Raw genomic sequence first — 23,240 nt, 5'->3', positions numbered from 1 at the left:
AATAATTAAAGAATTTATTGGAGTTCTATTGTCGCGTAGTGGAGTTCTGCTGTCGGGCACTGGAGTTCTATTGTCGGGTATTTTAATTAATATTTAAAAAGGGAGTTCTTATGTCTTTGGAGTTCCACTGTCGTTGGAGTTCTACTGTCGCATACAAAGAAATTTTTAAAAATTATTCAAAATATTGGGGTTCTTTTGTCGGTGGAGTTCTACGGTCGCCATACCGTTATTATGGCTACATTAAACATGTGTTCATTCATCCATAGTCTTTTTTACTGGCTTGAAAGTCCCCGGGCACTGGCCTGAATGTCTCCCGTTCAGACCAGTGTCCGGGGACTGACCTGAATGTCGCTGGCATGAACGTCACTAGCCTGAACGTCACACATCCCGGTAGAATCCAATTGCTCCGAAATCCGAATCCAAGTTGGTGATTGATGAACTGCCCGCTAAAAATCTGCTATCCTAATTAAATAGATGAATCCGAATACCGATTTAAAGAAGCTAGCCCTTGCTTGAACAACTACTACTGAACAAATGGTTTAAAAGATACACAAAGCATCAAGAAAGTGAAATTGAACCTCTTTTTCTCAGTAACTTGTATTAGAAAATATAGTTGAAAAAATCGGTGAAAAAAGATCAGCACATGATTATTACTACGATTTAAATTGTGATTATTACGGTAGGCAAATGTAGCGTAAGCTGAGAATCAAATAAGAAATCGTCGAGAAAAGTCGTTGAGAAATAAAGAATCAACTGAAAAAGTTAAGTTCCAGAAAACTAAGGTGTCAAAATAACTTTTCCGATGTTTTCACGTTCGGAAAGCCTTTTGGTAGCTTCAATGACCTGAATAAAGTGAAGGTTAGAAATATAAAATTTAAAACCCATTTTTTTAAATGTTTTACTTGATGGAAGGTCCACGTAGAATCAATTCTTGGTCGGATCACATTTTGTCGATACAATTCAAAAAGGTGAATTAAGGCATCACGATAGCGTTCAGGAAGTCGAGTTTTTACGTGAGTCAAATGAAACCCGGCAACAACTCGGCTATTTAGAACCAGATCGATTGGCTTTACCATCGAAGAGTACCACCAACTGCAAAATATTCGCCACAGACTAAGAGTTTCCCCCGAAATCATATCGTTGGCTCCTACGTTAAATATCAATTAAACAATAAATGCATATTTGCTAAAATCGCTTTTACCTATTAGAATAGCTCGTCCCAAGTCCTTGACTAGATTTTGAGTACGTTTAAAGTTATCGCCTGATGTGAAATCTAATGCAATGTCTACTCCCTCGGGACAGGCGATTTTCACTGCCTCGTCCCAACAAGGGTCCAGTGAATCTATAGTTACGTCAACGCCGTTTCCACGGATGGTTTCATGCTTGCCGGGGGATGCCAATCCAATCACTCGAACATCTGGGACACTTTTTGCTAGCTGAGTCGCTGCCCAGCCAACACCACCTAAATTCGATCAATATGTAACGTAATCGACACAAATATTGTTCGATTTATTTCCTACCTGCTGCCGAAGGAATCAACACTGTTTGGGAGCTACGCAAATTTCCAATATCAAATAAGCAGAAGTACGCCGTCAAATAATTAATTGGAAAAGCTGCAGCTTCATTAAAAGACATAGACTCTGGGATGACAGTGCAATCTGAAGCTTCTACACACACAAATTCAGTTTGAAGGCCAGGTGTCCCAGTATGTACCATGACTCTATCTCCTTCCTGAATCGAAAAAAAAAACTGTAAATTTAATGAAGCTGAAGACATAATACATTTTCAAGAAGGAACAGCCACTGACCTTCAGGTTTTCAACTTTGGATCCCACTCTAACTACAAGTCCAGAGCATTCTAACCCCATAGTAAAAGGTGGCCCAGGTTCATTTCGTACAAGGCCTTGTCTGGTGTAAATATCCGCAAAATTCAGACCACATGCCTTGACATTTATTAGTACCTGGTTGTCGTCAGGAACTGTTTTGTAGGGAAGGCTTTGTACCTAACTTAATCAAAGTTTAGATTTTAAAAAAGATCATTGTTAATGTATGAATGTAACTATAAAAGTATAAAACCTACTTGAATTTTGTCAAAGCCACCATAAGCCTTTAGTACAACAGAAAGGGAAGAAACTGAATCCGACATGTTTTATCTTAAACCATTAATGAATACAATCAAAATTAATGGAGAAGAACAACTTTATATTCATGTTTTGTTACCTGGGAAACTTCAACGGTAGAACCGAATGCACAACACCTTTCTTTTTCTCGTCGAGGACGTCGACAGTTCGACTTCTGCTTTGCATTCGTATGCGTCGCATAAATATTTCATAACAATGTAAGACATCTAGCGGATTAAACTGTAATCTGAATCTGAAATTTTAAATTCAAACAGGAATGTTTACAACTTTGGATGATGCAGCGTATATTTGCAAGACCGAATTGAATCAAATCGACTTGTCAGATTATTACACAAAATTATACAGTGGTTAATGCAGGATCACAAACAGCTGCGACTGACGGACCGTAATAGCAGGCCTGCTCGCATTCCTGTTCTGTAGGAAATCTGTTGCCGTTTCCGTCGCATCCGCTAAATCGGAATGGTTTGCATAATCCGGAAGCAGCCTCGAAAAAGTAGCTGGGAATGGATGCCGAACATGATCGACTTCCTTCGTCTTTTTTTTGTAAACATATGGAAGAACCTCCATCACTGATCAGCTCATTTAATCCTGTAAATAATGAAAAACACCTTATTTCACTTGAATAATTTTAAAAATTAAATAATAACGTTTTGAATGTTTTCTTCAACTGAAATTGAATGCGCCTCTTATAGAGGTCTCATACCTTTTCTATTGCACTTGGCTAGACAGGCGTGTTGGTTCCTGAACAAATTCGCAGTACCAAAACAGCCCCCGTAAATAAATTTCTCGCCTAGTAAAATTTGCGCAATAATTCAAATACAAAATAGGAAAAAAAAAGAAAATATAAATTTTAAAAATTACATTTCTCCGTTTGGGCATTGTAAGTCCAGCGGATAAAAAAGCCTTTGCACTGAACTGAGCCTTCTATTGGAGGAAGAAAACAAATGCTGGGTCTATTGCGGGCATCTTCAACGGTCGTAGGATCTGCATCGACTGTTAAATTCCAATTATGTTAAAAATATTTCTTTCTGTTTGAATTGTGTTAAACTTACACTCAGGATTAGCCCATGCAGATGTCACGTAGACGAAAAGAAGGACAAATTTAACTGTTTGTACTAATAACATAGCGATGTGAAAATATTTGCCGTTATTTGTTCCTTTACGTCAGTTTGAAGTTCGACTGAAGAAAGACAGCCGATTCTCGGTCTTTATGTACCGATACTGTCCTCGATGAAAATTGAATTTACAAATGCTATGGAGACGCCATGCTATTTTTGTTCTAACCTTCTCTTGAAGTGGTTCTTATATGATGCAAAAGATGTGGTAAAACTCAGAATTTCCTTTCCTGGATAGTATGCGTTTCATCAGATTTCTCAAAAACTAACTTTACATATTACGGTACGTTGCACTCAGTTTATTATTGGGGAATTTAGGAAACTAATGGAAACTCGAGCTTCTTTGTCCTGGGAAACAGTTTTATCAACAGTTAACATATGCGGATGCCAACATATGGACTTCATTTGTGAGGCAACTGTCATTATGGATTGAGCATGTAGCACAGAGCATTATCTATGAAACGGTTGCGTAAATAAATTACAATGTGGAATTACATCGACCTACAATATGTTGACTAGGAGAATGACAAAATGGTATAGATTGGTATTTCAATTATTCGAGGATTAATTCGGAAGAAACTTTAGGGCAACTTCATCAATACCTAATTACCTATTGACATCTCATATACCTACAGATGTTTTAAGTTTTATTATACTACAAGACTGCAAACGACATATTTACAGTAATTCTACACAACAAATGGGCACGTCCCTAGCAACAGAGGGAACCGCCAACAAATGTTTTCGTATAAAATCCAGTTTGAAATGGAGTGTGCCAACCTATTGGTTCGTTGGCCGGATTCAAGGTGAAACGTTATAGTCATCAGGTATACATTTAGCCCGCATTAAGTAAAATTCTGCTTGAATGCCCTGCCTGATTTGTTTCTTTTTCTTCTACGAAGCTGAAATAGGGAAGGAAAAAAAATGTTCTAAATGCAGTTACGACGGTTTCCTTTTACAAATAGAATCCGAGCGAGCTTCTTGTTCCTGTCGTCTTGAACGTGATTTTTTTAACATGCTGTCGTTTCATCTGCTGGTAATTGTCATGGTTTTGAATTCGTTTTACTGTCCGACCTTATCGAGCCGGAACAACGGACTAAACGGCGAACACTTAATATTTGCCGTCTTTCCTGTAAGTATACCGGTACAAGGTTCTTAAAGCTTTGGCCGATGACAAATTCTGAAAAAGCCGATGATAATTCTGTTATTGTCTTGCTCAATATTCGTGAATATTTAACTTTTTTCAATTGCAAGAATCCCCCTTTTGACGTGGTTATTCAGAAACCAAATGGTAGCTTCAGCCATTTTGGCACTGGCCCATTGTGGCAATCGTGGCTGGCTAAAAAGCTCAACTTCACGTAGGATTTTTAAATACGTGATCACAGCATATATCGTGTTGTGAACGTTGAACATTTGTATTTTTATAGTTATTCCTACCGATATTTGATTTCAAACAAAACGATGATCGAGAAATATGGCGAATCGACTATCGAGCTGTGTCTTCGTCTAGTGGCAGATAATGTAAGTCAGCACGAAAAACATAACCCGTCACTTTTCATATTATATACATCAAGTCGATAAAGATCCGATTCTATTAATGGTGACTTTCAAATGAATTGCGATCGAATAGGAAGCTGATGCATGTGGCAATGGGATAATCGCTACCCCGGAAAGAAAAAAGAATTTGGATTTTTCTTATTTCGTTTGGACAGAACCGTACTCCATGGTGGTACCTCAACCCGAGGAGGAGCCGCGACTCTTTGCTTTCGTTCGGCCATTTCAGCCACCAGTAATAAAAAAAATATTAAAAAAAAATGAATGTTATTATTTCATTTGGCAAATTTGTTGACACAGGTCTGGCTACTCCTTTTTATAACCATAATCGCAGTGGTGTTTTCAATGAGTCTGTTTTCAAAAATTTCCATCTCCACCTTGAAAAATAATTCCCATGGAGGGTTGAAATTCAGTAAGCAATCGACAACATTGTTCAACTTCGCCAGCTCTTACTTGGTGTATGTTATAAACATAATAACAAATCAAGGTAAATAATACCGTACGCTATTCATAAATACCGGTAATAAATCTACTAATTACTATAATTTAGAAAAATTGACTTCCATTCAAATTGACATTAATTATGCATTGATTTAATGTTTAATTTTTTTAATTTTTTAAATCCTAATGGTAAAAAAAATTATTATGACTGCATAGGTGGTAACATTCCTGTAATCCGTTTTTCGTTCCGGATTCTTGTCGGAGGTTGGCTGTTGGTGGCTACGGTTTTAGTCAATAGTTATTCTGGTACTGTCGTTTCATACCTAACCGTCCCTAAAATGAAACCGCCCATCAACACATTTGAAGACTTGGCCAATAGCAAAGATGTTGGAATCTTAATCAAAGAAGATGTTGTCATCGGCTTACAAATATTGGTAAAATATAAGATGATTTCAGTTTTCAGACGCGTATCAGTTTCCGATTAGAAGATTAATTATCATTCATAATCAACTTAATAAAATCACTCATATATTAGTTCCATTAATACATCAATAAAATCGAGTTTTTTTTCTTCAAATTTATACTATACTTTCAGGCAGCTCAATCAGGAGTTCTTAAAACTCTAGCGGATCAAGCTCGACGTAATCCAGATCAGATTTTTAAAGATCAATCGAAAATCGACGTTCGTTTAGCTAGTGGGCATTACGCTTATGCTTTTGTAAGCAGCATTTCTTTTGATTATTAATCAAGCGTGAAAATATCAACATGTGAATACAAAATTTTTCTTGTAGCTTCAAACGTACTGCAAATTTTTCATCGCTAACCAATTGAAAAAGGATGGCATCTGCCGATTCAAAATGACGGACCCCCTATCGTTTGGCAATGGATTCTGGTCAATCGCCTTTCGAAAAGACAGCAAGATCACGGCGAATATAAATGACGCGTACATTCATTTAATTTAATCTAAAAAATATTGATTGACAAAAGACGAAAATATTTCACTATCCTCTATGCTTATATTAGAGTAATGCTGCTCTGGGAAAGTGGTCTACTTCCGTTCTGGGTGAAAAGTATTACTCCGCGAGCGCCGAAATGTTTCTCCAAAACCAATCCACGTTCGGTGATGACCAGCCAAGATCAAATTTTACTTAAGGACTTGATCAGCGCATTTTTTATTTTGGGTATCGGCCTTGGCCTGGCAACCTTTGCCTTCCTTGTCGAGAAAATAATTTACTTTCGATTCCGTCGGACTTCATTGGTCATTTTGTAGCGGCGAAAAAAAAACAGCTTACTATTAATCGAAAAAATAGGACGTAGTTACGTGTGTTTGTTGTATCACGTATAGTTAATTGAATTGTTTACTCTTCATGTAAAGTTATATATAGCCTCGGTGAGTGTATGTATCACATGATGAGATCATGCACTCCTGAATTTAAAAAAAAAAAAAAAAACAAATGCGAACAAACGTTAAAAAAGAAGCCTTTGATGTACGATTTATGATTCAGTCTTAATTTGAATAAATCATTGGACCATAAATATTTGGACGAGGAGATGCCAGTGTGGCGGCAGGTCCCTTTGGTCATAAAAATTTCTAGTTGCAAAAGATTTTGTTGAAGTGTAAAAATTTTTCGAATTTGATTATTTACCCACAAATAAAGTTGTGAGGTAAAAAACCGGGCCTGATATGAAGTCGTTCTTCAAGTGTGCTATTTAATGAACCCTAACTGAGTCAACAAAAACGGCAAGAGAAAACATTTATAGTCAACCGCCTAGCTCTGGAATAATCGTACTGTTAACATTTACAATCAACGCCACCAGATAGTCAAAAAGGAAGAATAGAGATGACGTTTCTCCTACCTTTAAGCCTGGGAAATACGGCCAGGCATCCACAACTGCTCCATCCGTAGAAGAGTTGAATCCACCAGGCAGGATTGGAAAAAGGGAGTCCTCGTGAATACCCCCACATTCACATGGGTGTACACAAAGACATTTTAGGAAAGAGGAAGATGAGATCCGTAACTCGACGGTAGTTCTCCAGTCAAACGGGATGCTGTTTATCTAATTAAAAAAGGAAAAAAGGAAAATATTTGCAGAAACATTTAAGCATAGTCTATGCATTAAGTAAGGAAAAAAATCGAACGTTGAAAATGACAGTGGGTAAACCCTAATTGTTAATAAATGGGAGCGGATTGAAGAATTCCGAAGAATTCCATGTACACTGGTGGTATTCATGCAAGTCAGGAATCATAAAAATATTTAGCAGGTAACAGGGATAAAATTAACGAAAATCATTACCCAAGCTTGATGATACTGATATTATTGCTGATGAAAGATTAATACCAGCACAAGCAAAATTTGCATATCGTGTGGTTGTGATGGCTGGCTCAGGCCTCAAATCTACAAAAAGAAAAAGCCGAAAAGGTTACACATAAAGTGTCTGCCATGCATCGACAGGGGGAATACATGATAAATGCTAGTCAGGAACTAAGACAGAAGCTTCCACAAATTTTGAACAAGTTTAACCTTTCTATTGAAGCTCCCATAATAATTCAATTTTATGCTTAGTTTTATTTACCTGCTAAACAACATGGATACAGTGTACATGTAGTATTAAGCTCTTCTATAAAGAGACGTGACCATAGTTGGCATGGTGATTGGTGAACACATTTTTGTAATTTTATTATTTGTGCCATTTTTGCTACCAGTATTTGAGCAACCACGACGTTTCCAAAATAGTGGTCGTTCCGTTTTCCTTTTAACCTTAAACTTCGTCTCTTTTTTCGAAACTACGAAAGCAGACGACTCCAATCTTCTATTCTAATAATCTAATTAGCCAGGCTTATAAGATATCGATTAATCGACATACCTCCCTTTAATCCAAACCGCTCAAAAACGATCAAAGCGATTTTCTCACTCGCGCTCGTCATTCGCTGAACGGATCGGGATTAATTTATTATCTAATAATTGGTCTCATCAAGTGCACTGAGCCCCCTTACCGCGTCATTGACGTAGTCACTAAAACATTGATTGACGTTAATTGTGTTTACATTATTCGACCCAATAGGTGCCCAATAAACGGCGGTCAATAATTTCTCATTTAATTATTTAAAACGTTTCTTACAATCGTATCATACAAATAAATAAATTAAAATGTGACGAAAACTAAACTCTGTTACGCAAAGGAACACAAGGTAGACTTGCTGACTTTCAGTGGAATAGAACTAACTTAATCTGAAAGAGAAAAAATAGTTGATTCGCGTTTCAATTATTCGGAGTCCAATTAAGATCCGCTTTAGAACAACTTCGGTAAACAAACGAATAGTATAGCAGCGATGACTTTCCATTGACTGCAACAGCCAATGTATAAGTTCAGCCTAGCAACTGCATCAGCAGTTCCTCACAGCATTTAATTCCCCCTATATAAAACCCAGTTTGACATGAATCGACAAACTAATAGTTGGTTATAGCTGGCGTCAGGTTGAGCTCTCAAATGAATAGTTAGAATATTCTTACAAGTCTTAAAAACAAACGAAAATGAATGGCCTGTTGTCTAAGATGTTATAACTTTTTGTTTGTTATTTCTAGTGAAAAAAGGAGAAGAGGAAACATTCTTACACTTAGGTTAAAGATATATTTTGAATTTGGAGTATGCCGTCTCTTATGGAACGCCAAAGTGACGCAAAATTAACTGCTTGAAATTTACTGCAATTCACCACCGCCTTCTAGCGGGCGGACCGAAAATCGTCGTTTCTCTGCCTCTTTTGGGGAGGGGTTCTAAGCTATCGATTGCAATGCAATAGTTAGCTTAACAATTGATTTGCAATCGTCTCAGACGAATGTTATTGTTTACAATCGCAAGGTAAAAACAAAAAAATCAAAGTGGTTCTTTTTGCTCTAGCAAATTTTCATTAGAAGGACATATCTAATAAGTGAAGCCGTGATGAACCCTTAAAACTCATAAGGTAAGTCTTCTTTACACTATTTCGGTTCAAAAAAGAATGCGAATGTGAATTTAATTGATACTCTGCTGTTACAGGAGAAGTGTTGATGATAGTCGAGGACTGTCGAATAGGCCATTTGCAAACGTACTTGCCCAATCACCGACATAACTCGAATTTGATTGATTGATGGAAATCTCTCAGTTCCGGACATGCAGGAAATACTGCATGCATTAAAAGGTACTCCATAACTTATTTCCGTAAATAATTTTCTAACTTTGATTTCATACATTTAGAAAGCAAGGTTAAAGAGAAAGCAGTGACAGTGAGATACCTAATACAAAGAGGCAGATTGCAATCACATACTTCAACTCAATAGTCCATGATGTAAACTTGGCAGGTGAGTTGTTGTCGAAATTTTTTAAATCTTACAAAGGCTTGTTATTGTCTTTTCGTCAATTCTAATAAGTCCCAACACATTTATTTAAGCTCAATTGTTAATGGAATTTATTGACAGGTGAATGTGAGCAGTATCATACTGGGTTTGCCAAGAACACCGAACACCCCAATACCAATTTGTTGTACTGGCCATGTCCACAGCGGACTTAATATCTTGAATAACTGCCAGAAGAATGGATTATTGGACCTGCAAAAAACTGAGTCTGTAACTGGGAATTAATTAATTGAAAACGAGCGTTGTTACATGTTTGGTTGTAATGACTAGACAAGTTGTGGAATTCCGGAATAATTAAATTTTTTTTTCCAAATTAGTTCTACCCGGGAAGGTACTCTACAACACAGCTGTGACGGTCAGGATCAAGTGCGACAACCGCACTTGCTTTACGACAGCGAGGACGAGTCAGACGAGCGGGACTGCCATTCGGCTAGCCCGTGCACCGATATAATAATAAATATTCTTTAACAAAATAATAGAATGATTTATGTCAATCAACATTGTCATCATAAGTCAAATGTGATTCCCCCCAATCGTCTACTGCTCAAATTTTTTCAAGAAATAAACGAGACGAAACGAGAGCTCTTACTTCTCTTTGTGATTTTATTAATTTTATTGAAAAGGAGTCATCTGTGTGAAAACAGTGTAGCGGAAATGAAAGGAATCCTAATGCAATCATCATAGAAAGAGAGAAAAACGACTTAATTACTTAATCTCGATCCTTCCATACGAATAAAAGGCAACATCTTGATTTAAAAAACCAAAAAATCTGTGTGATTAAAAAAGGAGGGTATTTTGAAATGAATTGCGGGATGACACTATCATCAATTTAAACCCCGAATCCTTCACAAAAAAGCAAAAAGGAATAACAAAAAAAAATGTAAAAAAAAAAGTATACCAAACACATGGAACTTTCCATCATCAGTGAACATCTGATTATTGAGCATGATTGGATTGTATCCAGAATGGTCCAAAAAAGAAACAGGATTCAGTAAGTTCGTCTCTTCAATGATGATACCCGAGTGTTATCATTCGAACTACAATAAATATAGAAATAACATTTTGATTCGATTTTAATTGATTACCATATTATTTGATAAAATTACCAATTTTCCATGTGCTGTATGTAGCGCCGGACAGAAACTCGTTGATTGCAGCTTTTGCAGAGAATTGTTTCCTCCTGCTCTGGCGGCTGCTGTTCGCATGAAATATTTTCCCCAATTGGGACCAGAGCAATTAGTTTGCCTGACATTCGCTGCGTTTAAACATTTAAAGTTTTGAAAAAGTATTGAAATGAAAAAAGCGGAATATGTATAAACTAAATCCAAATTACCCTTATCTCTTGGCCACAGGGAACTGAGTAGTTTTTGATGGTGAGACGACTTGAATTTCCCGGTCCTTTAGCACAGACATAAAAGGCAGGTGCCTCGCTGAGTCGAGGGAACTCCCGCTTAAAGATCTTTCGTACATCTGCACTGGAAGCGTTGTGTGGGAAGCGGACGTCAAATCTATACCCTAGACCACATTCCTTCAACCAATTGTGCTCTGTGGAATTAGGCATCTCCAATTCGTCTTTCTTTGAACAAAGAAATAGGTCCTTGACGGATACATCTTGGCTTTCTGAAAGGGAATTACAACGTTAACATTAAATGTTTTTAAAATTAATGACGATACTGTACCTTTGTTAGGCTGTTTTTTGGCAAAGCCAAACTTGAACGCCAATTCTTCCTTGACTGAAGATGAGTGTGGGCCGCGTCTTTCAGGATTTCTTTTTTTTTTTTTTTGAACTTGAAAAAATGCTCTTATCACTGTCTGTAGAACAGTTCTTTTTCGACCTTTTTTTCTTGTTTTTCTTTTTTTTCTTTCGCTCAAAATCCGTGTCGGAAGAACACTCTGACGATTCAGACGATGTCGATCGATAGCCTAATGAAATACATTTCACTTAACTGTGATTTATTATCATTACTTTTCTGTAGGTACTTACGTTTTTTTAGTTCTTTTCCTTTCGAAATTTTACCGCTACCTCGGCTGGTGGAAGGCTGGTCGTAGTCATCAATCCTTGAAGTTGAACCCGCTTGCCTTGAAGTCGAATACGATGGCCTTTCTCCAGGATCGTCGAAGTTAAAGGAAGCCTCAGCTCTTGAATTCTCCATAAATGGAGGGAAACCATGTGTTTCCAGGCAGAGCGTAGCACTTCGCTGTAAATCAGCCACTTGTAACTTCAGATGAATAATTTCAACTTCTTGCTGAGCGTTGTTTTCCACTAAAGCCTTTCTCTCCGCCAAAAGACGAACAAATTCCACATCGGAAGTGAGACTGCTTATTTCTTCGATCTCGGTATCACGGCGGCATAATGGACAAGTTATCGAGGTCAGGACTCGATCATACATTCGCTACAAACATAATAAATCTTACGATACTGAGTTGGAGATGAAAAAGCTAATTAATCAATAAAATTAATAAAATCACAAAGAGAAGTAAGAGCTCTCGTTTCGTCTCGTTTATTTCTTGAAAAAATTTGAGCAGTAGACGATTGGGGGGAATCACATTTGACTTATGATGACAATGTTGATTGACATAAATCATTCTATTATTTTGTTAAAGAATATTTATTATTATATCGGTGCACGGGCTAGCCGAATGGCAGTCCCGCTCGTCTGACTCGTCCTCGCTGTCGTAAAGCAAGTGCGGTTGTCGCACTTGATCCTGACCGTCACAGCTGTGTTGTAGAGTACCTTCCCGGGTAGAACTAATTTGGAAAAAAAAATTTAATTATTCCGGAATTCCACAACTTGTCTAGTCATTACAACCAAACATGTAACAACGCTCGTTTTCAATTAATTAATTCCCAGTTACAGACTCAGTTTTTTGCAGGTCCAATAATCCATTCTTCTGGCAGTTATTCAAGATATTAAGTCCGCTGTGGACATGGCCAGTACAACAAATTGGTATTGGGGTGTTCGGTGTTCTTGGCAAACCCAGTATGATACTGCTCACATTCACCTGTCAATAAATTCCATTAACAATTGAGCTTAAATAAATGTGTTGGGACTTATTAGAATTGACGAAAAGACAATAACAAGCCTTTGTAAGATTTAAAAAATTTCGACAACAACTCACCTGCCAAGTTTACATCATGGACTATTGAGTTGAAGTATGTGATTGCAATCTGCCTCTTTGTATTAGGTATCTCACTGTCACTGCTTTCTCTTTAACCTTGCTTTCTAAATGTATGAAATCAAAGTTAGAAAATTATTTACGGAAATAAGTTATGGAGTACCTTTTAATGCATGCAGTATTTCCTGCATGTCCGGAACTGAGAGATTTCCATCAATCAATCAAATTCGAGTTATGTCGGTGATTGGGCAAGTACGTTTGCAAATGGCCTATTCGACAGTCCTCGACTATCATCAACACTTCTCCTGTAACAGCAGAGTATCAATTAAATTCACATTCGCATTCTTTTTTGAACCGAAATAGTGTAAAGAAGACTTACCTTATGAGTTTTAAGGGTTCATCACGGCTTCACTTATTAGATATGTCCTTCTAATGAAAATTTGCTAGAGCAAAAAGAACCACTTTGATTTTTTTGTTTTTACCTTGCGATTGTAAACAATAACATTCGTCTGAGACGATTGCAAATCAATTGTTAAGCTAACTATTGCATTGCAATCGATAGCTTAGAACCCCTCCCCAAAAGAGGCAGAGAAACGACGATTTTCGGTCCGCCCGCTAGAAGGCGGTGGTGAATTGCAGTAAATTTCAAGCAGTTAATTTTGCGTCACTTTGGCGTTCCATAGTCTCTCCTTTTTCTTTTAATTGTGTCTGTTCTATTATTAATGGTGGCACGGTCAACGGAATCGAGCCGCAATTACGGACTGAACGGCGCCCATTTAGTATTTGCTGTCTGCCATGTAAGTATTAGTGTATTACGTACAAACTTATTCAAAATAGCCACGGAAAAATTCTAAAAAAGTTATCGTGGACTCGTGGTGTTCTGTTTCACTATTTTGTGTGATGCGTACTGGATCTCGCTGCTGGATATTTCGCTTTTTCAATCAAGAATCCTCCTTATGACGCAGTTATTCCGAAACCAAATGGTAGCTACAGCCACTTTGGCACTGGTCCTATATGGCATTCGTGGATGTCCAAAAAGCTTAACTTTACGTAGGATTTTTAATACTAGTTATAGCTTAAAGTATCATTATAATGAGATATTGGTACATTGATAGTTATTCCTACCGATATGCGATTCTGAACAAAACGATGGTTGAGAAATATGGCGAGTCGTGCATCGATTTTTGTCTTCGTCTAGTGGAAGATAATGTAAGGATCAGCAGAACAAAGAGAAAATGAATTATTTCTTTCTATATTTAGTCAATAAAGAAATTATTATGTTGACTCTCAAATGAACTGGTCTCGAATAGGAAGTTGATGCGTGCACCACAGGGATAATCGCTACCCCGGAAAGAAAAAAGAATTTGGATTTTTCTTATTTCATTTGGACAGAACGGTACTCCATGATTGTACCTACGCCCGAGGAAGAGCCGCGACTCTTTGCTTTCGTTCGGCCATTTCAGCCAACTGTAATAGAAAAAATATTTTAAAAAATGAATGTTATTATTTCATTTGGCAAATTTGTTGACACAGGTCTGGCTGCTCCTTTTTATAACCATAATCGCGGTGGTGATCGCAATGAGCCTTTTTTCGAAAATCTCATTAATCTCCATCAAGAAAAATAATTCCAGAGATCAACTGAAGTCGAAATTCATTAAGAAATCGATGACATTGACCAACTATGCCAGTTATTACTTGGTGTATGTTTTGAACATCATAACAAACCAAGGTAAAAATAAAATATATGTAGTCGTTCTCATCTATCGGTAAACACTTTGAATAAAATATTTGTTAGGATTATATTATTGGTTTTATTAAAAATTAAAAATTTACCATGAAAATATTTTTTTACAATACGCGTGCATATAGGTGGTAACGTTGCTGTGGCCCACTTCTCATTCCGGATCCTTGTGGGAGTATGGATTCTGATTGCCACAGTATTAGTCAATAGTTATTCTGGAACTGTCGTCTCATACCTTACCGTCCCTAAGATGAAACCGCACATCAACACATTTGAAGATTTGGCCGATAGCAAAGATGTCGGAATTCTTATTAAGGAAGATGTTGTCATTGGTCTCCAGATCCTAGTAAAAAAACATTTTGTTTTTATGAAATAATTCAGACGCTATCATACATATGATCGTTTATAATTACTTTTACGTGTTACCATATAGATGAAATAATAGATAAAGATTCCAGATGTTAGAATCAAATTTGCATTTCATTTTTCAGGGAGCCAAATCAGGAGTTTTAAAAACTTTAGCAGACCAAGCCAGGCGCAATCCAGCAGATCGCATTCTAAAGGATCAATCAGAGATCGACGTTCGTTTAGCAACCGGGCGTTACGCTTATGCTTTTGTAAGCGTTTCTGTTAATTTGATCAAGATAGCTTTTGAAATCAAAACACATTTGTCTTATAGTTACAAACGTACTGCAAATTTTTCGTCGCTAACCAACTTAAAAAAGATGGCATCTGCCGATTCAAAGTGACGGATCCTCTATCATTTCAAGCTGGATTCTGGGTAGTTTTTCTTCAAAAGGACAGCAAAATCACGGCGAAAATGAACGGCGGGTACATTTTCAATTCAATTAAAATATTGATCTATGAGTAGTAGCATAAATTTTCTACTGTATATCTTAGAATTATACAGCTCTGGGAAAGTGGATTACTTCCGTTCTGGGTGAAAGGTTTGATTCCACGAGCGCCGAAATGTTTCTCCAAAACAAATCAACGTTCGGTGATGAGCCGCCAAGATCCAATTATTCTAAAGGATTTGATGAGCGCTTTCTTCATCTTGGGCATCGGTCTCGGCCTGGCAACCTTCGCCTTCCTTGTCGAGAAAATAATTTACTTCCGAGGCCGTCGCACTTCATTGTTGATTTTGTAGTCCGGAAAAAGCATTTTTCTATCAATAAAGAAAACAGATAACCGTTTTGCCCACAATTACTGGATTGTTATCCCTCGCCCGTCGTCAGTTACGTAAAGATGGACTACATGTCCTCAGTCTGAATGTCTATGTATGTTTTAATGCACTTCTAAACAAAAAACTGACGTTGGTATGATTTTATGAATCGTACAAGCATAATAATTTGAATAATTTGCACAGACTATGTATTTTGAAAACTCGCAAAAACGTAATACAGCTGGATGTAACTCAATACTCAACTTGAACCCGTTAAATGGCAAAACAACATCTCTTTAAACCTTCTGCTGGTTGCTGGTATGAATTTCTAACGCTAGATGGTCTCCAGATATTCAATTCGTCATCATTCACGTCGTAACCTTGTTCGACCTTCTCCTTCCCATAACCCCTAAACTGCCTTAAGCCCCTAACGATTTCGACGCCAATTTTTTTCAGTTGCGTTTTGGCTGCAGACCTTGAAATAAGCATCCTGTTGTTAGGGGGTTTTAACTTGGTATAGTTAGTGAATGTACACTGTTTGATATAATTTAAATCGTAATTGTTACTACAGACTTTTCCCGATTCTACCTCAACAAAAAAAGTAAGATATGTTATATTTCGCAGTGTTAATTCTCCAGTCCAGTCTTTTGTGGAAGTAGGACGAAGCTGTTGGCTTGACTAATTTATACCTTCTATTTGCTAAATTCATCCGATGACAACGATGCATTCGATTCGATACATTCAAAGTTTTGATTTTCATTTCAAATTGTTTTTTGTTGATCAGGGACGAAGCTTCGCCAATTGAAACCTTTTCTCGTTGATCGTCATCTACCCGCCATCATGCCCTTTTCATGGGATTTCGTGAATCATATTCCAGTTTTGGGACAAATTAAAGCAGGAGTCCATCTCTGCCTCCCCAATCAAGAAGAAGAAGCGAAAAAGGCCCTTGAAAAAAGTAACCAATCGACGATTGTAGCGGCTGCGGCCATCGCTGGATTGATGTTGGGCGGAGCATCAGGATCAAAACGAGCCATGATCAAAGCGACAGAAAACATATCGGCAGCCGCTGAATCAAATGGATCGGATCTTCGTGGAGTTGCGAAAATCCTGTATCGTCCTCAAGATCCTGATTCATGGATCGATGGAGCATGTACAGTCGTCGACGAAGTCGTTCCCGAAATGAATCTAAGAGGACAATTTGTAAAATCTAGCGGGGGATCGGCCATCCAGGAGGAGGATCAGTGAAGGTGAGCAAATAGTTGAACGTATTTTGGGCCCAATCTATTTTTGTTTGACTGATTACAGCTGACACCACTACGCAATTTCTTTTCTTGTAGGAAAGGCACATCTGTCGCAACTCGCAAAGAAAATCGCCTCTCCAATTAAATTTCAATCCAGAACGTGCACATTCTAATCAAGATGCGGAATTAACCAGAATACAATCAGTGGCCTTAAAAGAACATAGACGAAATTGTTTCATTACACACGTCAGTTTTTCAAAAGGAAAATCAAAATAAGCAGCGCTGACGAATAATAACACCACCACCATCTAGCTTTGTTTTTTAGTCGTCTTCATAAAATCTCGATTTTATGTTGACCATATAAAATATGCACTAGGTTGTTACTTTGTGTGCGTCTTTGCAGTTTCTTGAAAATTAACTTTCTCGTGGAAGGTGGTTAATTGGGTGTCTTGTTGTAATAAATAAATCATAGTGCGGGCTTGAGTTGATCCTAAATAGCGACTAATGTAGTAGAAGAAAACGACATTTGTTTCAATTATTTGTAAATCGCTTGGGGTCTGGTATTTATAGAGCAGAAAGAACGAGTAATCAGTGTCAATCGTGAAAACTACGTCTTGTGAGTGTATGTGCCCAGTATAGCAGCGCAGTACACTTAATTCTGTATAAAAACTAGTCAGAAACCGACGGATAAGCTAATAGTCATAGTGTTTCATGATTGAAGCTCGTCATAACAATGGACTAAACGGTGCTCAACTGATATTTGCCATCTTTCACGCAAGTCAACTTATTAATCATAAACAAAGTTGAGACGGTAAAATCACAATCAACCTTTTTTTTTTACACATCTAAAGAATCCACCTTATGACGTAATGATCCTTAAACCGGATGGAAACTACACTTACACTGGCGTCGGTGTGCTATGGCAATCGTGGCTAGCGCAAAAACTCAACTTGTTAAAAGCATTTTTCTACCCTGCTTTAAAGTGTGACAAAGTATCTAGTGTAAACAGCCGTAGATAACGATCTCAATTAAATAGAGATTTTTTATGAACTTATTCAGGCAGCAAAATCAGGCGCCCTCAAAATTCTAGCTGATCAAGCTCGCCTCCATCAAAATCTTTTAGTTTTGGACCAAGCGAAAATCAATGCCCGTTTAACAACCAAACACTATGCTTGTGCCTGGGTAAGACATTTCAAGTAAATAATTTCTAACATTGTATGGAGGTCATTGTTATCGAGCTACATGTCCATTTATCGTAGATTCAAACATTTTGCAAATTCTTTATCGTTGGCCAGCTGAAAAGGGAAGGGACCTGTCATTTCCAAATGACGGACCCCTTACCCTTTCAGTCTCCACTATTCTTAATTGCTCTTCAGAAGAGCAGCAAACTCACTGGAGCCGTCACCGGCGCGTAAGATTTATTTTAAAAATCTCCGATTAGATTTAGATTTCCGTTAGCCATAATTCTTTTTTTGTTTAGTTATTATACACTATACAAGTAGTTTAATTTCACTCTGGGAAAGCGGACTAATCCCATTCGAGATAAGCGCAGCCATTCCCCGGGCCCCGAAATGCTTCGCCAAAACCAATCGACGCAATACCTTGTCCCGCCAAGTGTCCATTAGATTAATCGATTTGATGAGCGCTTTCTTCATATTAGGAATTGGACTCGGTCTGTCGGCAACGGCCTTTCATGTTGAAAAAGTTATTAGCTTTAGAGGCCAACCGAAGACTGCTGTGGCTGTCAGTTGTGGTGAACCAACAAGGACATTAGAAAGCCAAGAGCAGCCATCAAGCGCAATCGAAATTCTTGAATAAGAAAACACTAGTTGTCTTGCAATAAATAGTAATTACAGAAGGGAATTAGATTCGTAAAACTTGGCGATATTTTCCTCGTATTTGGCGCATCAGTATCATAGGCGCATCAGTATCATATAAGTTTTCAGGTAACCAAGGCTACGTGACGTTTCAATTACTTTTAAATTATTTAGCGCTCAATTAAGAGTAGAGGTTAACAGGACAACTTCCATTAAACGGAAGTCTGTAGCGGTATACGCATGATACGTGGCCGTTTATACCGCAGACTCAAGGACTTGGCCTTGCGTTCCTATCCACGTATAAAACCCAGTTAGAAATTGGCAAACGAACAAGTAGCCTGTAACTCTGAATTCTGCTCCGGACGACAATCTAGCTGCCGAGATTTCAATTCTTTCTCTTTGAAATTCGATTTTCGATCATGTCGATTCTTTTACTAATTATTTTACTAACGCCGGTGATCTCTTTGAACTGGGTGTCGGAACCGCGCCGCACTTCAACTGGACTGAACGGTGTCCAATTAACATTTGCTGTCAATCACGTGAGTCAATAAACAGGTCCTACTTCGCTACGTCAACTGATATCTGCCTTCACACTCGCTTCAATGTTAAATTGCGTTACAATATTTTATAGTATGCGCTCAAAAATAATTACATACTTGTGTTAATTCCTTTAAAAAAACCAACACATAGAATCCTCCCTATGACACGCTTATCCTTCGACCCGACGGAAACTACACTCACACTGGCTCCGGACCAATATGGCAGGCATGGCTAGCGAGAAAACTGAATTTCACGTATGATTTCTTTAAAACTAATTATTTTGTATACATAACAAACTTTCATTAATCTTCATTACAACAAAAAAACAATTGCGTGTGAACAGCATTTCGTACCGGTACGTGATGATCAATCAAATGATAATCGATAAATTCGGAGGGTCAGCCCTCGAGTATTCTGTTAACCTAGTAATGAACAAAGTAAGATAATCAGATTATACCTATTTTCTAGAATCAACTATCTGTGTTTATTTGTTTAAGCGACGAATCTTGGTTACACAACTTTTGATGTAATTCTCTTGTTCTACTATAATTATTTTTGACTATACAGGAAGCGGATGCATTAGTGAGCGGTTTGGTGGCCTCTCCGGAGAGGAAGAAGAAAATGGATTTTTCTTACTTCATTTGGACAGAGCTGTACTCTATGGTGGTGCCTCGAGCTGAAGAAGAGTCTCGCCTTTTGGCTTTTATTCGGCCATTTCAGTCAATAGTACAACACATTTCGATTTCTCACTAAGAAAGCGACTCTTAAATTGATTTTACTGGTCATTTCTATTTTCGAAAACTTTGGTTTCCAAAGGTTTGGCTACTTATTTTAATTTCCATGTTCGCAATGGTTTTCACGATGAGCTTGTTTTCGAGGGCTTATCTGAAATCTAACAATCCAGATCGGCCGGTAACAAAACAAAATCCAGTAACGACGTTATTCGACTACGCAAGTTATTATTCCATGTACATCACGAACACGGTGACAAATCAAGTTAAATATTCATTCGAATTTACATTTATCATTAGACATGTCATCTATAGCCTAATTCATCTCAGGCTATCTTAGCGCTGTAATAGAAATGTTCATTTTCTTTGATAAATTATTTTTAACAGGGGGTAACATTGCTGTTAGTCATTTCTCGTTCCGGATTCTTGTCGGCGGGTGGCTATTGGTGGCAACGGTATTAGTCAACAGCTATTCAGGCACCATCGTTTCCTCTTTGACCGTTCCCAAGATGAAACCGCAGATCAACACATTTGAGGATGTGGCCGCTAGCAACGACGTGAGCCTTATCATCAAACCGGATGTGATTATCGGACAACAAATGTTGGTAATTCGTTTTTGAATAATATCAAAACCCAGCTATAATGGCCTAACATTTTAAAATGAAGATGTTGATGAACTCAGGCCTATAATTATCTTTTCCAGGCAGCAAAATCAGGCGCTCTCAAAACACTGGCTGACCAGGCTCGACGCTACCCAGCAGATCTTTTGCTCAAGGATCAGGCCACAACTGATATTCAATTGGGAACTGGGCGTTACGCTTATGCCTGGGTAATTATTTGAGGATACAATATTGAAAAACTGAAAGACTTAGATTTTTTTTTAAATATTACAGATTCAATCGTACTGCAAATTCTTTATCGCCCGCCAATTAAAAAAAGACGGCAACATCTGCCGTTTTCAAATGAGCGATCCCCTACCATTTCAAGCTGCATTTTTCTCGATTGTCCTTCAAAAAGACAGCAAATACAACTCGGCATTTAATGACGCGTAGGTTATAAGAACATTTTGTAACGTGTAAATAGTTTAACGTAACTGCAGTATTTTTTTTTTAACTATTGCTTTAGTTTGATGTTACTGTGGGAAAGCGGACAACTTCCGTTCTGGGTGAAAAATGACGTTCCGCCGGCGCGAAAATGTTTCGCCCAATCAAATCCACGCAGGAATTTGTCTCGACAAGTGCCAATTCAACTCAAGGACTTGATGAGTGCTTTCTTCATTTTGGGCATAGGTCTAGGACTTGCGACGTTGGCTTTTCTCAGCGAAAAAATCAATCATTTTAAAACTAGACGATCAGCAGTAATCTCTTGTTAATAGCAAGTGTGGTTAATTTTAAAAAGTAAACAAGAATTCGTAGCAAGCCCAAATTAAATTTTATCGCCCCCCCCCCTTTAATCACTCATTCTCTTTCCACGTTTTGTGGGCGTTTTCCTTGATGTTTCTCACCACCTTTTCACCACCCACTTTCTTGTGGCGTTAAAAAAAACACTTTGTCAGTTTAGTTCGAAAAAATAATTCAAAAAATTCCTATGGCAATCATCTTTTTTCCTAAACTTACGACACATACTAGAAAGAATCTTTTTCAAACAGCAAAATCAGGCGTCCTCAAGACACTGATTAACGAGGCTCGACGCCACCCAGCGCAGACCTTTTTCTCAGAGCATCAGGCCACAACTGATGTTAAGGCTTTGAAATCAAGATTGGGAAACTGGGCGTTACACTTATGCTTGGATAACTATTTCACTCACGATAGATAATAAATGCTTAAATATCTTCCTGAAATCGTTGTTATTCAATCGTGTACAACCAAGAAGAGCCGGTGTGGCGGCAAGGCCCTCTCGGTGAAAAAAAAAATTGCTCAAGTTGCACTTTGCTTCAAATATTTCTGAATTTGATTGTTTACCCACAGACAAAATTGTGAGGTAAAAAAAAAACAAGCCTGATCTACAGTGGTTCTACACGTGAGCTATTTAATGTACCCTGACTGAGAAAAACAAAAAAGGGCAAGGGAAAACAGTTTCAGCCGATTCATTGATTTAAAATCAACGCCACTTTGTCAAAATTGTCAAAAAGGAAGAATAGAGATGGATTTGTCCTACCTTTAAGCCTGGGACATCCACAGCCAGGCATCCACAGGTGCTCCATCCATCCGCTGATAAATTGAATCCAGTAGGCAGGATAGGAAAAAGGGAGTCCTCGTGAATACACCCATATTCACATGGACATACACGAAAACATTTACAGAAAAGGGAAGAAGAGATCCGTAATTCGGTCGACGCTGGAATTTTCTCTAATTGAATGGGATGCTGTTTATCTAATAAATAAAAAATTTCAAGGATGAGTTACGGTGAAAAATATTTTATACAGAAACATGTTTCTGTATAAAATATTTTCAATATTTTAAAATAAGGCAGTTGTAAACCAAGGGTATACTCTAATTGCTAAAAAAACAGGAGAATTGAAGGCTTTCACATAATACTCTGCATTTATGCAAGTCATGAATCATTTTAAAAATCTGGCCATGCAGGTTAATAAAAGTAGCGAAAATTATTACCTAAGTGATGATACTGTGATTGTTGCTGATGACAGGAGGTCATCAGTTAAAGGAGGTCCAGCACCACCAGCAGGCTCAGGCCTCAAATCTGCAACAGAGGAAAAGCGAAAAAATTACATGCATTGTTGAGTGCAAACAAACAAACTACCATGAATCGAAAAGGGGATAAATAATACTAGTCAGGAAGTAACAATTCACAAACTTGTTCCAAGTTTAACTCTTCTATTTAAGCTTCCATAGTGATCCCATTTTTATTCTTAGTATTTACCTGCCAAACAGCATGGAGAGGAGAGCATGGAAACCTGGAAAGCTGCGACACTAAAGTTGACATGACGATTGACGAAGACCACATTTAAGTAATTTTATTTTCGTGCATCCACGTCCAAAGCCATCCAAGTTATTGTTCCGTTTTTAATTGAAATCTTAGCTGATCTTAGTCTCCTTTTCAAAACTTGAAGCCTATCAACTATCATGCTGGTGTACTTGTAAGTTGTAAACCAAAAAGAAAGCAGACGACCCTAATCGTCTAATCAGCAATACTTAGATATCGATTAGAATTTATTAAAAATCGATCCCCCCTTAAATCCAATTGTTGATTGGCTTTTAAAAATCTAGGAAGTTTTTCTTGGATTGGCAA

General features: G+C 37.7%; 4 protein-coding genes and 4 long non-coding RNA genes across 11 annotated transcripts; 4 read left to right on the top strand and 4 right to left on the bottom strand.

The window, feature by feature from the left end:
- Positions 1-578: 578 nt before the first annotated feature.
- On the bottom strand, positions 579-2,337 carry LOC124314767 (synaptic vesicle membrane protein VAT-1 homolog). Of its 2 annotated transcripts, XM_046780115.1 has the most exons (7): positions 2,220-2,337; positions 2,080-2,152; positions 1,808-2,002; positions 1,521-1,731; positions 1,202-1,462; positions 903-1,147; positions 579-843 (listed from the first exon to the last, which is right to left on the bottom strand). In XM_046780115.1, the coding sequence occupies exons 2-7, from the start codon at positions 2,143-2,145 to the stop codon at positions 778-780; spliced, it is 1,044 nt and encodes a 347-aa protein (XP_046636071.1). In that variant the 5' UTR covers positions 2,146-2,152; positions 2,220-2,337; the 3' UTR covers positions 579-777. The 2 variants fall into 2 exon arrangements, with proteins under 2 accessions (XP_046636071.1, XP_046636072.1); XM_046780116.1 differs by lacking the exon at positions 2,220-2,337 and having other exon boundaries at positions 1,808-2,006.
- A 140-nt stretch (positions 2,338-2,477) lies between these two features.
- Positions 2,478-3,265, bottom strand: LOC124314563 (BPTI/Kunitz domain-containing protein-like). The gene is made up of 4 exons (XM_046779759.1): positions 3,193-3,265; positions 3,002-3,133; positions 2,844-2,930; positions 2,478-2,728 (listed from the first exon to the last, which is right to left on the bottom strand). The coding sequence occupies exons 1-4, from the start codon at positions 3,263-3,265 to the stop codon at positions 2,478-2,480; spliced, it is 543 nt and encodes a 180-aa protein (XP_046635715.1).
- A 1,160-nt stretch (positions 3,266-4,425) lies between these two features.
- Positions 4,426-6,762, top strand: LOC124314562 (glutamate receptor ionotropic, delta-1-like). The gene is made up of 8 exons (XM_046779758.1): positions 4,426-4,613; positions 4,683-4,776; positions 4,886-5,044; positions 5,110-5,296; positions 5,467-5,684; positions 5,846-5,968; positions 6,042-6,193; positions 6,274-6,762. Exons 1-8 carry the CDS (start codon positions 4,426-4,428, stop codon positions 6,518-6,520), a joined length of 1,368 nt encoding a protein of 455 aa, XP_046635714.1. The 3' UTR covers positions 6,521-6,762.
- A 2,152-nt stretch (positions 6,763-8,914) lies between these two features.
- Positions 8,915-10,223, top strand: LOC124314915. 2 transcript variants are annotated; one of them, XR_006911328.1, is made up of 5 exons: positions 8,915-9,212; positions 9,287-9,428; positions 9,485-9,588; positions 9,706-9,898; positions 9,960-10,223. It is a non-coding gene; the product is annotated as an uncharacterized LOC124314915 (long non-coding RNA). The 2 variants fall into 2 exon arrangements; XR_006911327.1 differs by having other exon boundaries at positions 9,706-10,223.
- Positions 10,224-12,127: 1,904 nt separating this feature from the next.
- On the bottom strand, positions 12,128-13,441 carry LOC124314917. Of its 2 annotated transcripts, XR_006911332.1 has the most exons (5): positions 13,139-13,441; positions 12,923-13,064; positions 12,763-12,866; positions 12,453-12,645; positions 12,128-12,391 (listed from the first exon to the last, which is right to left on the bottom strand). It is a non-coding gene; the product is annotated as an uncharacterized LOC124314917 (long non-coding RNA). The 2 variants fall into 2 exon arrangements; XR_006911331.1 differs by having other exon boundaries at positions 12,128-12,645.
- A 270-nt stretch (positions 13,442-13,711) lies between these two features.
- LOC124314803 (glutamate receptor ionotropic, delta-1-like) lies at positions 13,712-15,325 on the top strand. The gene is made up of 5 exons (XM_046780173.1): positions 13,712-13,809; positions 13,875-13,968; positions 14,070-14,488; positions 14,629-14,846; positions 14,992-15,325. The coding sequence occupies exons 3-5, from the start codon at positions 14,257-14,259 to the stop codon at positions 15,247-15,249; spliced, it is 708 nt and encodes a 235-aa protein (XP_046636129.1). The 5' UTR covers positions 13,712-13,809; positions 13,875-13,968; positions 14,070-14,256; the 3' UTR covers positions 15,250-15,325.
- A 734-nt stretch (positions 15,326-16,059) lies between these two features.
- LOC124314967 lies at positions 16,060-17,119 on the top strand. The gene is made up of 3 exons (XR_006911440.1): positions 16,060-16,263; positions 16,447-16,909; positions 17,000-17,119. It is a non-coding gene; the product is annotated as an uncharacterized LOC124314967 (long non-coding RNA).
- Positions 17,120-22,224: 5,105 nt separating this feature from the next.
- On the bottom strand, positions 22,225-23,186 carry LOC124314976. Its single transcript, XR_006911449.1, has 3 exons — positions 22,872-23,186; positions 22,604-22,691; positions 22,225-22,363 (listed from the first exon to the last, which is right to left on the bottom strand). It is a non-coding gene; the product is annotated as an uncharacterized LOC124314976 (long non-coding RNA).
- Between the last annotated feature and the right edge of the window lie 54 nt (positions 23,187-23,240).

This window comes from Daphnia pulicaria, chromosome 10 (genome assembly GCF_021234035.1).
Source record: "Daphnia pulicaria isolate SC F1-1A chromosome 10, SC_F0-13Bv2, whole genome shotgun sequence".
Taxonomy (NCBI): domain Eukaryota; kingdom Metazoa; phylum Arthropoda; class Branchiopoda; order Diplostraca; family Daphniidae; genus Daphnia; species Daphnia pulicaria.
Note: the sequence above shows the minus strand (reverse complement) of the source record. Positions and strands in the feature narration are given on the sequence as shown.